The sequence below is a fragment of the Melospiza georgiana genome, chromosome 28, assembly GCF_028018845.1.
Source record: "Melospiza georgiana isolate bMelGeo1 chromosome 28, bMelGeo1.pri, whole genome shotgun sequence".
NCBI lineage: Eukaryota > Metazoa > Chordata > Aves > Passeriformes > Passerellidae > Melospiza > Melospiza georgiana.
Window position 1 is genome coordinate 2368961 of NC_080457.1, and position 14044 is coordinate 2383004.

General features: G+C 57.9%; 1 protein-coding gene across 1 annotated transcript; it reads right to left on the reverse strand.

The window, feature by feature from the left end:
• Positions 1-1767: 1767 nt before the first annotated feature.
• TNS4 (tensin 4) lies at positions 1768-11684 on the reverse strand. The gene is made up of 12 exons (XM_058041801.1): positions 11192-11684; positions 7191-7617; positions 6634-7043; positions 5741-5827; positions 5233-5352; positions 4903-4995; positions 4570-4647; positions 4149-4220; positions 3035-3203; positions 2661-2729; positions 2414-2440; positions 1768-1897 (listed from the first exon to the last, which is right to left on the reverse strand). The coding sequence occupies exons 1-12, from the start codon at positions 11682-11684 to the stop codon at positions 1768-1770; spliced, it is 2175 nt and encodes a 724-aa protein (XP_057897784.1).
• Between the last annotated feature and the right edge of the window lie 2360 nt (positions 11685-14044).

The window sequence follows — 14044 nt, forward strand, 5'->3', positions numbered from 1 at the left end:
CAGGAACTGCGACAGCTGTGCACTTCCTGGTCATGGCTTGGCTCTGCCCCGGTTTCTGCCAGGGGTCATGGCTCAGGAGGTCGCTGAGCCCGTGTTTGGTGGCTCCGTGTTTGGGGCTGGCAGTGCCACTGGGGCTGGTGCCAGCCGGGTGCCCCGGTTACTGGAGCGGGCGGTGCTGGCATTGTACAAACAGCACCAGGATGGGCTGCTGCCAATACAGACAGCCCAGAAATGTGCTGGCATGGCAGATGGGCCTCCTGGAGCCCAGCCTCGTGCCCTGGCCCTGTGCTGATGGCCACCAGGGCTGGCTGGGCTCGGGGGGCAGCACGACCACCCAAAGCACTGTGGGGAGCCAAAGCCTGTGCCCGTCCCCATTCCCAGCTGCTGGTCCTGACCAGGAAAATGGTAACAACGGAGTTGTTGCCAGCTCTGGGGGTCCCAGGGCTGCCCCAGGGTCTCAGGGTTCATGACCCACAGCCCAAGCTGCCCCCTGGTCCCTGCAGCACAATGGGGACAGCAGAGGCCCCTGGATCCCTTGGGCACCAGCTCCTGAGCCCTCCCTGCAGTGCTGGGCTGTGGCTGAGCAGAGCTCAGGGCAGAGGGATTGGGGGGACAAAGCTGCTGCTGTCTCCTCTTGGTGCCCCATGTGCTCCCCCCACAGTGACCCCAATATCTGTTCTGGTCATTGCCAAGAGTGGCCACAGCTGGACCTGCTTCACAGCCTGGCTGGAGCCCTGGGTGCCCTGGGTGCATCTGTTCAGCTGCTCTGGAGCAGAGCAAGTGTCTCCATTGCTGCCATCCTCGTGATGTCATTGAAAAATATTCTACTGCTTTATTGAAAATACCCCTGCGAGGGTTCGCTAACATGGGGGTCAAAATTAAACCAAAGCAGAGGCACCAAATGAGAAATAAGGTGGAGAAGAGTGTGGTGGCCTCAGAGCTGCTTTCTGCTCTGAGCTACAGCACGAGCTGACCCTTCAGCTGCTGCAGATCATGGCAGCACCATGAGTCTTCCTCGAGGCCCTGCCAATTTACGTCATCTGAGAATCCGGCCCAAATTCAGGCAAGTCATTTCCAAAAACCCGAGGATGTTTCACTGTCATGGAAATGTCACCATTTATTTCCCAGCTCTCTGCAATGCTGGGAGGTCGAGCCCCGCCCGCAACCCCGCGCTGCGTAAAAAGGGCAGGAGAATTTCCCAGCACCAGGAAAAATGCGCTGCTCTGTCAATTCCTGCCTGTGGATGCTGCTTGCTCCTCGAGGCGAGCAGGTTTCCAGCAGGACTTAGTCATTTTGTACACTTTGATTTGCAAAGCTGCCTCTTTGTGCTGCTCAGGGGGGGCGATTCCTCCCCCAGATTTTCCCTCCTGCAGCACTGGAGGGTCAGGGCTGAGTCCCCAGTTCAGTTCAGCTCCATGAGCTCCCCCAGCCCAGGGCGCCTCACGGCTGGTGGAAACCCCAGCCAGAGCATTGTGGTCCTTCAAAGCAGAGAGTCCAGCTGAGGGACAGTGGTTCCATAGAGAGCACAGCTCCCATCCCTTCCCCAGGGCAGCCAGTGCCCCATGGAGAGGCTTGGAGGAGCATCTCATCCCACCAGAGCTGAAAGTCCTTAGCTGAGGCTCCTGATGTGACGGTGCATAACAAAAAAAAATTCGAATTACGTGCTGTTGCCAAAATGCAACCCAGAAGCAGGAGAAGGGGAGCAGGAGAAGCTCAGCAGTGTGTGGGCAGCTGCTGGCCCTGAGTGTCCCAGGGCTGTGTGTGTCCCTATGGGCTGGGCAGGAGCTGGCGGAGCAGGTCGATGACGAGGGACACGGGCTGCACGGTGTCGTACTCTGCAAACAGGTGACAGAGGTTCTCCGAGTCTGTCTGGCTTTTGGCCACGAACCCGAAGATTCTTTGGGGAAGAAAAGAGGCTTATTCAGTTTGCATCCAGGAATCTGAGGGAATAGGCTGAAACCAGCCCAGCCACAAAGCCAAATCCCAGTTCCAGCAATTCCACCTTGGCCCGCTCCCCAATCACGTTTCCTTGGAAGCCAAGCAGCTGGGAGGAGCATTTTTGGCAAGGCTTCCCCAGCTGTGAAAAGATTCTTGAGCACAAGGTAGAGCCAGATATAAGCTCACTTCCTGAACCCAGCACAAGTCCCTGGGAAGGCTGTGGGATTTGGACGAGGGGTTCTGCATGAGGGGATGTGGAAAACTGGCCTCAGCCAAACCTCTCATCCAAACCCCCCCCAAAAAGCTTCACCCATCAGTCCCACGCCTCATCCTGCCGCCATGGTAACTTCTATCACATCCCCTCCTCATTTTTTGAGCTCATTCTTTGCTGCTCTGCAATGCAGCCACTTCCCAAAGCAGCAGCATTCCCCCGGATTCCAGCCCCCCACCCCATGCAGGAGGTCCCTGCTCTTACCTGGAGGACTTGCAGTACTTCTGCCACCTGGGGGAAGAACAGAATTGGAGTTGCTCAGAGGCTGATGTTTAACCCATTCCATCAGCTGCAAAGCCAAGGGTTATGTTTAGATCCACCCCAGCAGGGCGTGCCCAGGGCAGTTTTATGGGATTTGGGATCTGAAGTGGTGCAGAGGCACTGGGAAGCACAGGGAAGGGAGCACAGCAGTGGTGGGTGGTTCTGACAGGCACGGCTGCCCAAAACTCACTTTCTGTTCTCAGGGTCCATCCCACAGAACCTGATGGCAGCCAAGGGGTAGTGTCGCCTGAAAAACACCCTGGAAGAGGAGAGGGAATCGTTAGGGAAGGGAAGGGCCTGGGAAAGGACATGAATTTGCAAATCTAACCCCTGTTGTGCGAGACCGAGGGTCTCAAGGCACCCCAAAACCCCAACCCTGAGTGCACCTGGTCCCCTGCCACGCCACCAAACCCAGCACCCCTTGCTAAGGCGCCACATCCATCCCTGCATGGTGACACGGATTTGTCCAACCAGGACATGTTTTCCTGAGGCTGGGAGGTGAGGAGGGAGCTGCCTCTCCATGAAACTCCCCCATCCCATCCCTTGGCCCACCCAAGCTCTTACTTCCTCTGGACGTCGGTCAGCGTGACGCCCTGCTCCGTCACCCTGAAGTGCACCAGGGCTGGGGTGGGCAGCGTCTCCAGCTCCAAGGTGCAGGAGATGCCCTTCAGGATGGCCGGGGCTCCTGTCAGCGTCTCCACGTTCACCGAGTTGAGGTACAGGACGTTGCACACTGCAAGGACAGCACGGCTCAGCACGGATGTGACCCGGGCCAAGGGGTCCCCAGGGGTCATCCTGCAGATGCCTCACATGGACCCGGGTCAGGTTTGTTTTGACGAAAATTAAAAAAAAGATTTGGTGACTCAGAAATTCTTCGCTGATTTAGTTTGGTTTGCTTTAATTCTTCGCGCTAATTGTTGTAAAAGTCAAAGTATTTAATTTCCCGTTTCTAAATGTCACATTCGCTGGGTTTTTTCTTGTCTGTTTATTACATATTTCCTTTAATGAAAAGCAGAAATACCCGAAGCTAACCAAGGGCTGACGGCCAACCTAAAACATGACATTTCAGGCTGATTGAGCTGTTTAAAGGGCTGCTCTGGGTCAAACTAAACTTTCCAGCCTGCCAACTGATTTTTCAGAATTTCCAGCAAAACAAAGCAGTCCCCAGCTCCCCAGCCTGCGTTGTGACCCGTCCGTGTGGTCTCCTGCCCTTTATTCTTTGCTCTCACCTGGAGCCCACCCAGGCTGAGGTGCACAGACCCTTCCCCATCCACAGACCATTCCCACATGTGCCCTGTAAGGGAATTTCACCAGCCCCTGACTGCCCACCCCTCTCCTAAAACTCCAGCTTTCCACCCCCATTGAAGCCCATCAGGAGAGAGGGGCTTAAAAATCAGGAACTCTTTAAAACTGTGGAACCCGGGGGTCTTTCATCAGCCCCACGACCTCAAGAGCTGTGCTTTCAAGCAGCTTGAGGACTCAAAGTTTCCTTTCCTTAAAAATATCAGGTTTCCTTGCAACCCAAGGAAAAAATCTGCAGGAATCCTGCAGCTATCTCCAGCCCCATGGGGAAGCTGGAGGGGGATGTCAGTGCCCAGCCCTGCACGGGGGTGACCTGCTGCTGTCACAGTGTGCCCCAAGGATGTCCCCAGGGCCAGCAGCCGGCTCCTGTCCTCACCTGCAGCTTTCCTGGCCCGGGCCGGGGCAGGTTCAGGGGCGCAGTCAGGGCTGTCCAATCCATCAGCGAGATCTGCGCAAAGGACAAGCAGGACCAGTGATGCCACAGGTCAGGCTGAGCTGGTCACCTCTTTGGCTTTTCCTTATCTCACAAAAGACACTAATTGCAGGGGTTTAGGGCAGTAATTAACTCAATTGTGCTTCATTTCCCTCGCCGTTCACCTCTGATCTCCCACTCCCACTTCCCTCGCCCCCAGCGGAAAGGAGTCACCACCCTCCTGTCCCCAGGTCGGCTCCACCTGCAGCCAGGGGAGAAGCCCCTCGCAGGCACCCGGAGGGGGGCTCAGACCCCTCCCCAGGCCAGGACCTCGCCCACCTCCCCGGGGCAGCGGGAGGAGCCTCCCTCCGGCCGCATCTCCTACCTCGGGTGGGGATGCTGAGCTTGCAGGGCAGCGCCAGAGGGGTGATGGAGTGCTGGTAGACGAAGGCAGAGAGGCTCCCTGCAATCAGAATTGTGAGTTTAGGGGGGGTGGGAGCTGCTGCTGCCTGGAACCCCCCACCCACACACCTGCAGCAGTGTCCCAACAGGGAGCTCGTGTTCCTGCTTTGGAGCTGCCAGGGAAATGCAGGCAGGAGCTGGGGCTGGGGGGTTCCTGTGCTGGCAGGTGGGCACCGCATTCACCTGGTGCTTCCAGGGGCTTTGGGAGCAGCTCCTGGCGCTGCCAGGGCTGCTGTGGGCACAGCACCGTCCTTACCAAAGTACAGCTCCTCGCTGGCGCCCTTCAGGTGAACCCCTTTGGTGGAGGACTCGATGAGGAAGTGCCTGACGAGGTCACTGCTCTCCTCACCTGCAAGAGGAACCACGATCAGCACCAGCAGCGGCCCCAACGCCACCGTGCCACCCCAGAGTCCCGTCCCAGGGCACCACTGGAGCTGCTTTGTGCCACCACCATGGTGCCAGCCCCCATGAGAAGAGGGCACACGCAGACTCTATGCCACACACCACAGTGCTGCAGCTTCTCTGTGGCTTTATTTTGAGTCATTTCAGTTAAACCCTTGAAGCAGCCCCCCGTGCACCCCCTTACCTGTCTGGCTGCTCGAGGGGGAGCCAGGAACCTTCATGGCCAGCCCGAAGGAGCCCCGGAAGGAGGTGCTGTCCCTCACCAGGAACGTGCCCGGCTCCTTGTCCTTCAGCAGCTGGATTGCTGTCAGAGCACAGGCAGGGGCTCAGCCAAGCACAACAGGTGGGAGCTGCCTGCCCTGTGCCCTGCTGCTCTGCAGGGAGCCCCTCCTTGGCTGCAGCAGCTCTGGAGTGTGTGCCAAGGACACGCACACATCCCTGGTGTGGCACCAACTGCAGGGCCCTGCCTTGGTGCCATGATCCCTGCAGCCCTCAGGACACTCAGCCCCTGCCCAGGCCATGCTTTGCTGGGCGTGGAGGACACAGAGGGGCCGTGACACAACCCTTGAGAAGGTCCCTCCACACCCATCAGCGCCCAGCAGGGTTTGATTTGCCCCCACTGAGTCCCCACAGGGACACTGGGGAGCTCTGGGGACAGGCCAGAGCCCGAGTGGGGTCACACCCTGCCTCACCTCGGTCCCTGCTGATGCTTGGCTTGAACCAGAATTTGGAGGTGTCCATCACAAACTTCATGGTGGGCTGCCCAGCCCTCAGGGGACCTGCAAGAGAGCACGGGGTGTCAAGGCCAGCAGGAACCTGAAGGACACAGATGGCAGAGCCCAGCAAAGACATTTCTCCCTCAGGGTGGCCAGGGCTGAAGGTCTTTCCATCCTTTTGAGTCCTTTCCTCCCCACTCCTCAGAACAACTCGTTCTCCATGCAATTATCTCTCTTGGCAGGCTGTGATGTAGAGCAGAGAGGGTCACATGGAATCCCCTGGCAGTGCCAGCCTGCCCAGCCCTGCACAACCCACTGGGCCATGGGATTTACACCAGGATCTGACCCACACACCCTCTTGCTATTCCCACAAGGATTCCAATTAAAACCCTCTGCCCTGAGAGCTGCCTCTGCTCATCTCCTCCAGAGAACAATAGCCCCAGTGTCTGCCCTTGAATGAGGGACCTTGTGAACCCTGGTGCCTTTTGGTGTCCTCAGAGCCAACGGGAGCCCCAACCCCTCCTCCCAGCCCGCTCTGGGTCTGCAAACAGCCCAGCACAGCACAGAATGATGTTCCTCATTCTCAGGTGCTATAAATAGGTGCATCTGCATCTCCTGGAGGGAGCGGAGCATTCCTGGCTGCTGAGCCCACGTCCCAGGACACCGGTGGGCAGAAAGCTGAGCCCAACCCTGGGTCCCCACCCTCAGCCTGGAGACCACCTGGACCATGGGGAAACACAGCCAGCACCTCCCATCCCTACAAGCAGAGGGAATGGAACCAGCTAAAGCAGAGGGAAAATGGGCTTTGCCCCCCCCGTTTCCCAGCAGTTTTGGGCTGTGCACTGCCCCCCACCCTGCCCATGACTCACTGTCCGAGAGGCAGCTGAGGGTGGGCGCTGACTGAGCGTTGTTCAGGCCCCCCAGCCTCGAGGCCGGGCTGCAGCCGGCCAGGGGGGGCTGTTGGGCAGAGCTCGGGGGGGCTCTGGCCAGCTGGGGGGGTCCGTCCCCTTGTTCCAGGCACCCGTTCACCAGCAGCACCGGGATGTCGGCAGCAGAGGTGAGGATGGACGGGGGGCAGCTGCTGGCCTGGCCCTTCTGGGCTGGGGAGGCGCTGGGGGAGCTGCCTGCCCGCGGCTGGGGGGAGCTCTGGCCCGAAGCCTCCCTGGGGTGAGCCACGATGCCCGAGGAAGGGGAGCAGGGGCTGCCCAGGGAGCTGGAGGGGGACAGGGAGGCAGCGGCCGAAGCGTCGGAGTCGTCGTGGTGGAGCGAGTGGGTGCTGCTGCAGGAGGGAGACAGAGCACACACACACATCGGGGGGGTGTTCACACACAGAAACCGCGCCAGCCACTGCGCCGACCCTGCAGGGCACCACCAGGGAGTGAGGGACTGCCCTGTGCCCCTTCCAGCGGGCACAGGGGGCATTTACCTGCCCAGGATGTAGCTGGTGTCCGAGCCGGGGCTGGTGGAGAGCTGGGACACCCAGCTGCCCCTCTGCTGGGCCCTCAGCACCTGCACGGGCTTCAGCAGGTTCTCCACACCTGGGGAGGTGCTGAGGGCCCCGGGGCTGCAGGAGGCTGTGTCTGTGTGTCCTGCCAGGCACTGCCAGGGAGCGCTGCTGCTCTCGGCTGCTTTGCTGCTGCTCAGCGCGGCCGCCTGGGGACTCGGGGGTCCGGGTGGGCTGGAGAAAACCACGCTGTCACCGGAGCTGTATTTGCCTCCCAGGGCTCCTTTCTGGGGCAGGAAGCTGCTGGTCTGAGGGGACCTGGAGAAGGGGGTGCCTGAAGGGCTGGGGGAGCCCTGTGGCAGCTCAGGCCCCGTGGCTCTGCCTGGCGTCAGCTCTATGTACTTGATGTCTGCAGAGAGAGAAAGAGAGGGGAGATCATGAAGGATCTGGTGTGCAAGCCGGGCTCCTCAGCAAAGCTCTGTGAGGAACACGTGTCTGTTGTTCCTGCTGGGAATTTTGGCTCCCTCTCTGCAGGGCTGGGGGTCCAGCAGTGTGTTGAGACCCTGTGAGGGCTGATTGCTCACAGAGCTCCCCCCCAGTGCTGGCAGGCTCCCAGGGAAGGCAGGGGGTTACGTGCGGCCACGTCTGCCTGCTCAGACCCTCCTCGCCAGCATTACCCAGCCAGGACCTGCCGGGACCTGCAGCCAGGGCAGGGTGTTCCCTCCAGCAGCTGCTCTGTTTGTACCTGACTCAAGAGAAAAACACCTGGCTGCTCCCCCCGGGGTGACGTCAGGTTCTGAGGGTGGCCCTGCACACCCCGGGCAGAGGGGATGTCACCTGGGCCCAGGTACAGCTGGGGCAGTGACAAATCCACGTGGGACAGGGGCAGACACAACATTCCTGGTGTACAGGACCAGCAAGCACAGACCTGTCAGGGGGTGGCTGCTCTCTCCTCCTTTCTCCCTCCCTGCACAGATCTCCCTGGAGCAGTCTCTGTGCCTCTGTCCTGCTCTGGGATTCTTTCTGCTCAGAGCCAGCCCTTCCACTTGCCATTAGTGACATGAGAACACACCTGACAGCATCTCCTGTCCAACACCCCCAGTGGAGCCTCACAGCCAGCACCTGGAGAACCTGGTGCACACCAAATCCAGGCTTCCTTGGACAAAGCCAGCATTTCTGGCTGAGCTGGAAGAGCCCTTTTAGCGACTCAGACTTGATTTGAGAGCTGGCAGATTCATCACATCCCAGGGGAGCTGCTGCTGTGGTTAATCACTTAATCACCCCAGAGCCAGAGGTGTGCACTTCCCTTCCAGCCTGGACGTGCCCAGCTTTGCTTTCAGCTCCTGCTCCTTGCCCTGCCGTGGAGTTCAGCAAAGTTCCCCTTCTCAAAGGTGTTTCTCAGAGAGGGAAAATCCTGTTTGCTGCGGCAAAGACAAACTGCTCTGACAGCCCTGAGCTCCCTGCCCGTGGTGTGACAGGTCCTGATGGACCTGCTGGCCCAAGCACCAACCTGGGCTCTGGGGCACGGAGCTGGGTGAGCAGGAAAAGCACAGGGCTGTACTGAAGTGATCCCCTGAGCCCCTTTGTGCCAATCCCAGCAGAAAATTGGATAAACACAGCCAAGGAGGCGCTGGGTGTGCCAGGAGGGCTGGTCCCCAGCGGGGACACAGCTGGATCATGGCAGGACAGAGCCAAAGCCAGCTCCTCCAACGCCCAACCTGGGGGCATCTCTGTGTCCATGTGCCCTGGCACCAGCGCTCAAACCCTTTTGTCAATATCTCCCCAAAATGAGAAAGAAACGTGGATTTTAATTGTTCTTTAAAGAACTGACAAGAGTCCGTGCACCAGGCTCCTGAGGCCTTTTACCTCCTACTTCTCTGCCTTTGCTCCTCTTATCACCTGTGGTTAAACCTCAAATATTTGCTCAAGACCTTGGCAAGTTTTCCAGCATCAAGGAGTGGCAAAAGTGCCACAAACACGGAGCCCAGATGTCACGCAAGCCAAGCTCCGAGATCTCCTTTCTCCTCTAGGATCTAGAAGGATCCAGAGGGAATAGAGCCTCTCATGAAGGTGCCTCCTGTTGCTGCAGCATTTCATAGATTGTGCCGAGCTGGAAGGGGCCCATCCAGATTGAGTTTAAAGCTTCCTCATGTTCTCCACTAAAAAAAGACAAGAACAGGCCCCTCTCACCTCTCTTGAGCACCATCAGTCCCTGATACCCTCACAGCAGGGCACAGGCTGCAGGGCTGGAGCAGGAGCAGGTGAGTGAACACTGCACTACGGGAGGAAGCTTGTGTAAAAAACCGAGAGCTGTTAAAAGAAAATGAAAGCTGGAGCGAGGCTTTCCCCACTGAATTCATGGCCAGCTCTCCAGATGTTCAGTGCCACGCTTGCAGCCAGGTTCTCCAGACCATCAGCACGTTACCTGAGGAGCTGCTTGGGGCTCCAGCCCCTGAGCAGTGCAATGGGTCAGGGCACGGAGCAGCCAGAGCAGGATCTGCACTTTGGCACAGTGTTTTATCTGCAAGGCCACCCTGTCCATCCCAGCAGGAAGCAGACACTGTCTGCTCTGGAATTGCCTGGCTCCTGCAGGGCTGCTGCCTTGCACACCCTCACACCCGCCTCATCCTTCTCCCTATGTCTGCATGAGGGCTCAGGGAGAATTTAATTTGGTTTTTTTTTTTTTTTGTCTTTAACATCTCCACATTTGACCTTGCTGTGGGGGACTGATTGTTGAGGCATTTCTATGTGTAAAGACAAGGATGGGCAGTAAAGCTTTTGGGAAGCTTGAGGCACCCGAACCACCCTGAACTGTCCTGTCAGCACTGTCAGCTCCCCATATACAGAGTGCTGAACACCCAAAATGAGCAGGAGAGCCCAGGCAGGAATAGCAGGACCACAAATCCGAGTTTGGGCTGCAGGGATGGCAGGGAAGAGCTGCACAAGGGGTCACACGAGGCACTGTGAGCAGAGGCAGGGCTGGTATGTGCTGCTGGTGCCTTGCCTATGCCAGGTATGCTGCCCAGGGAGTGCACAAGCCCTGGAAAAAGAATTTCCCTGGCACAAGGGTTGGGAACACTTAAATGGGAAGGTTGTGCAACACTCGATACCTTAGCCCAGGGCTCTGGAAATCTGGCTGCAAACCCATGTGCTCCCACAGGTCAAGTGTGACCCTGGCAAAGGCTCTGCTGCCCTTGAGGGGAGCAGGGTCCTCACTGGGCACCCAGAGCCTGTCACTGGCGGTGACAGCTGGGATTAGAAGTTTTCCAACAGCTGCAAGTCCCATTTGTGATGAGAATTGTTTTCTTCAGACACAGGGAAACGAACAGCAGGTAGAACTAAAAGCTGTTTTCCCTGTTCCTTTCTGGACCCCTTTGAGCTGCTTGGACATGAGAAATGTCAACAGTGATCAGGCTCTGGAGCACTGGGGTCAGACAGAGCTTGGATACCCAATTCTGGATTCTTATTATGGAGCCCTGATGCCAGGACACTGATCCCCCTGGGGACAGCAGGGAATGTCCCTGGTGCCCATTTCCAGCCTTCTCAGGAGCACAGGACCTTCTGTGGCTCCAGGGGACAGACGTGTGCCCAACCAGGCTCTGATTGTCACCAGATGGGAGCTTTGGTGACCCAAGTGCTGCCTTTGCCTCACCTATTGCCTCCTGCTCCTGCTTCTTGGTGGCCACAGCGTCCCCCTGAGCAGCAGGCTGGCCTGCAGCCCTCACTGTGGAAGCACTGGAGTCAGGCAGAGCTTGGGTACACAACTCTGGTTCCTTACTATGGAGCCCTGATGTCAGGACACAGTCCCCTATGCTGATCCCCCTGGGGACAGCAGGGAATGTCCCTGGTGCCCATTTCCAGCCTTCTCAGGAGCACAGAACCTTCTGTGGCTCCAGGGGACAGACGTGTGCCCAACCAGGCTCTGATTGTCACCAGATGGGAGCTTTGGTGGCTCCACAGCCCAAGCCCTTCCTCTGCCTCACCTATTGCCTCCTGCTCCTGCTTCTTGGTGGCCACAGTGTCCCCCTGAGCAGCAGGCTGGCCTGCAGCCCTCACTGGCCTGCATGGCAGTGGCTGGAAGGTGGGATCAATCTCCAGGATCATCTTGTTGAGAGTCTCTATGGTTATATCCAGGGAGGGAGACATTGGCTGGTCCTCAGGGTCCGTGCTGCCGTTCTCCTCCTCCTTTGGCTGGCTCAGCACAGGGGGTCTCTCCAAGGAGGAATTCTGCAGGTCCTTCCCCTGCGTGTGAGCAGCCAGATGCTCTGGCAGGGGCTGGGCTCCATACCTGGGGAGCAGGTGAGCCTTGGGGTGCACCATGGAGGGGGGCTCAGCCCAGGTTTCTGTGGAGTAGTAGACGTACTTGCCCGGCAGCCTGGGGTACCCGGCTGGGTGCAGGCTCTTGCTTTCCTCGGGTGAGGAAATGCACACAGTCTGCCCAACACGCAGCACGTGGGATTCTATGACCTGGGACATGCTTTGGTTTTCTGCTTTCACAGCTCAGAGGCCAAGGGAAACCTCCTCCTCCTTCTCCTCTTCCTCCAGCAGGGACCTCAGACCCCGTCTTCAATCCAGTCTCCAGCGGAACAGGAATCTGAGGAATGCAGAGAGGAGTGGTTACACAGGCATGCCCCGGGCAGGAGCAGGCTCCAAATCCCCGTTTTTATGGACTTTTCCACTGGAGTGAAAGCTGGAATTCAGCTCATATGAAATCAAGTCCCCCTGTGCTGCTTTTCCAGCCCCTCCAGCCTCTGCTCCCGGTGCCACAGCACAGCCAGGCCAGCGCATGAGAGGCTGGTTGGCAGCAGCTCTTCAGGATACAGAGGCCTAAAATGGAATCCTGCCTTTATTTGCTTATTTTTTCTGGATTAAGAATGAAATGAAGGCTCTAGCAGCCTTCCCAGGGGACCCTGGCCCCCGGGAGCCCTGTGGGGCAGAGAGCTGGAGCTGCCTGCCAGGGCAGTGTCCTGCAAGGGGGGGTACAGCTAATCCAGGATTTCATTTTCCTGGTACAACACAAGTCTGCAGGCCTGTGGACGTGGCTGCTGCCTCAGTGGTGGTGCTGCTTGAGGAGTCTGACTGCAGATAGGCTTTGAATGCTTTGCTTTAGGCAGAAAGTGTTTTTATATTCCCCGTTATAAACCCCTATGGAATGAGGTTGGCTTCCCTCAGAGGTCTGGGCAAAAGGGTCTTGGGATGCTGTTTGGAGGTGGGGAAGTTTTCCTGCTGCATCAGCAATCAAATGGGGTTCCCCCAGCTGCTGCTGGGCAGGAGCTGTCCCTCTGCCACATGCTGCCACCTTCACCCTTTTGCCTTGGGATGAGGACAACAAGCCTGCACCCCTCTGTACCCTCTGTGCCAGCCCAGATCTCCGTGTTGGGGACACCCAGGCCCAGCACAGTCCCTGTGCCAGCACCACACCATCCTCTCTGGTCCCTGGGGAGGGCAGAATTGGTGGGGACACGGGGGGATGCAGAGATCCAGAGCCAAAGCTTTGCTGGCAGGAGTTAATGCTCCCTCTGCACATCCTGTGCGGATCTGGCGTGTGACACCCACAAACAGAGGGGTACACTGTCACAGACACCTCTTATGAAAAATCCTTTCCTTAGGATTTGTCCTCCTGAGAGGCTGCGAGACCTCAGGAACAAAATGTAAACATTGGTTATCTGCTGCTGTGGAATGCAACAGGTAGATCTTTGATTAGCCCATGTTAGCTGTTTTAATTAACAGCCAATCGAAGTGTGCTGGCTTGGACAGAGTCTGAGCCACAAGGCTTTGTTATCATTCATTCTTATTCCATTCTTAGCCAGCCTTCTGATGAAATCCTTTCTTCTATTCTTTTAGTATAGTTCTAATACAATATATATCATAAAATAATAAATCAGCCTTCTGAAACACGGAGCCAGATCCTCATCCCTTCCCTCATCCTAAGGCCCCTGTGAACACTCTCACAGTACACTTCATAAAATATTTGTCCTGCCCTGCACCAGCCTCCAGTGACAGACTTATTTACTCTCTTATCCCGGGCTGATTAACGATGGAGTCACAGGATTAGGAAGCAGACACGTTGCTCGCAGGCAGTCCCTGAGCCCCGTGGGCGCGGGCAGGAGCTGGGCTGGTGCCCTGCGTCACCGCCCGTAATCAGTGACTAATTACCCTGCCAGGTGTCAGAGCAGGAGCGGGGGGTGCCTCCGAACAGGGCAGCTCTGCCCTTCCTCAGTTATATAACCCCGCAGAAGCCCCAGATCTTGCTAGAGAGACACCCGGCCTCATCAAATGTCGGGAATTCGAAGCAGAACATCGCTGCTGCTGTCAGCACCCAGCCCCGGGCGAGTCGGGGCAGGCAAAGCCTCTCCAGGGCTTCCGAGAGCTGCAGGAGTGAATAAATACCTGAACCCCATTCACCTCGCTGGCAGCCCGGCCCCCGCCGTGTCCCCTGAGCCTCTGAAGGGTTTCAGAGCCGGGAGTGGGAGCGGGGCTGTGCTGCAGCAAGGGAAGCACCTCTGGAGCCTGAATGAGCCAGCTCTGAATGGTTGCTAATTATTCCTAGAGGTGGGAACCCCTGGGAATCTGGGGCTGTGCTGTCGCAGCCAGGTGTGCCACAGCTCCCCGAGGGGATGGATTGAGGCTGGAGCTGGTTATCCCTGTGGAAGGGATCTGCCAGAAATTGGTGATGGGTAGGGGGCTGCAGGTGGTGGGGTCCCTCCTCTGACTGCAGCAGTGCCACAGCCCATGGTGCCCTCTCTGCTGGCTGTGCCACGGCCAGCACCAGCCCCTGGCCCTTCCTTGGCATTCCCAGAGCCAAGCACCAGCCCCTGGCTCTTCCTTGGCATTCC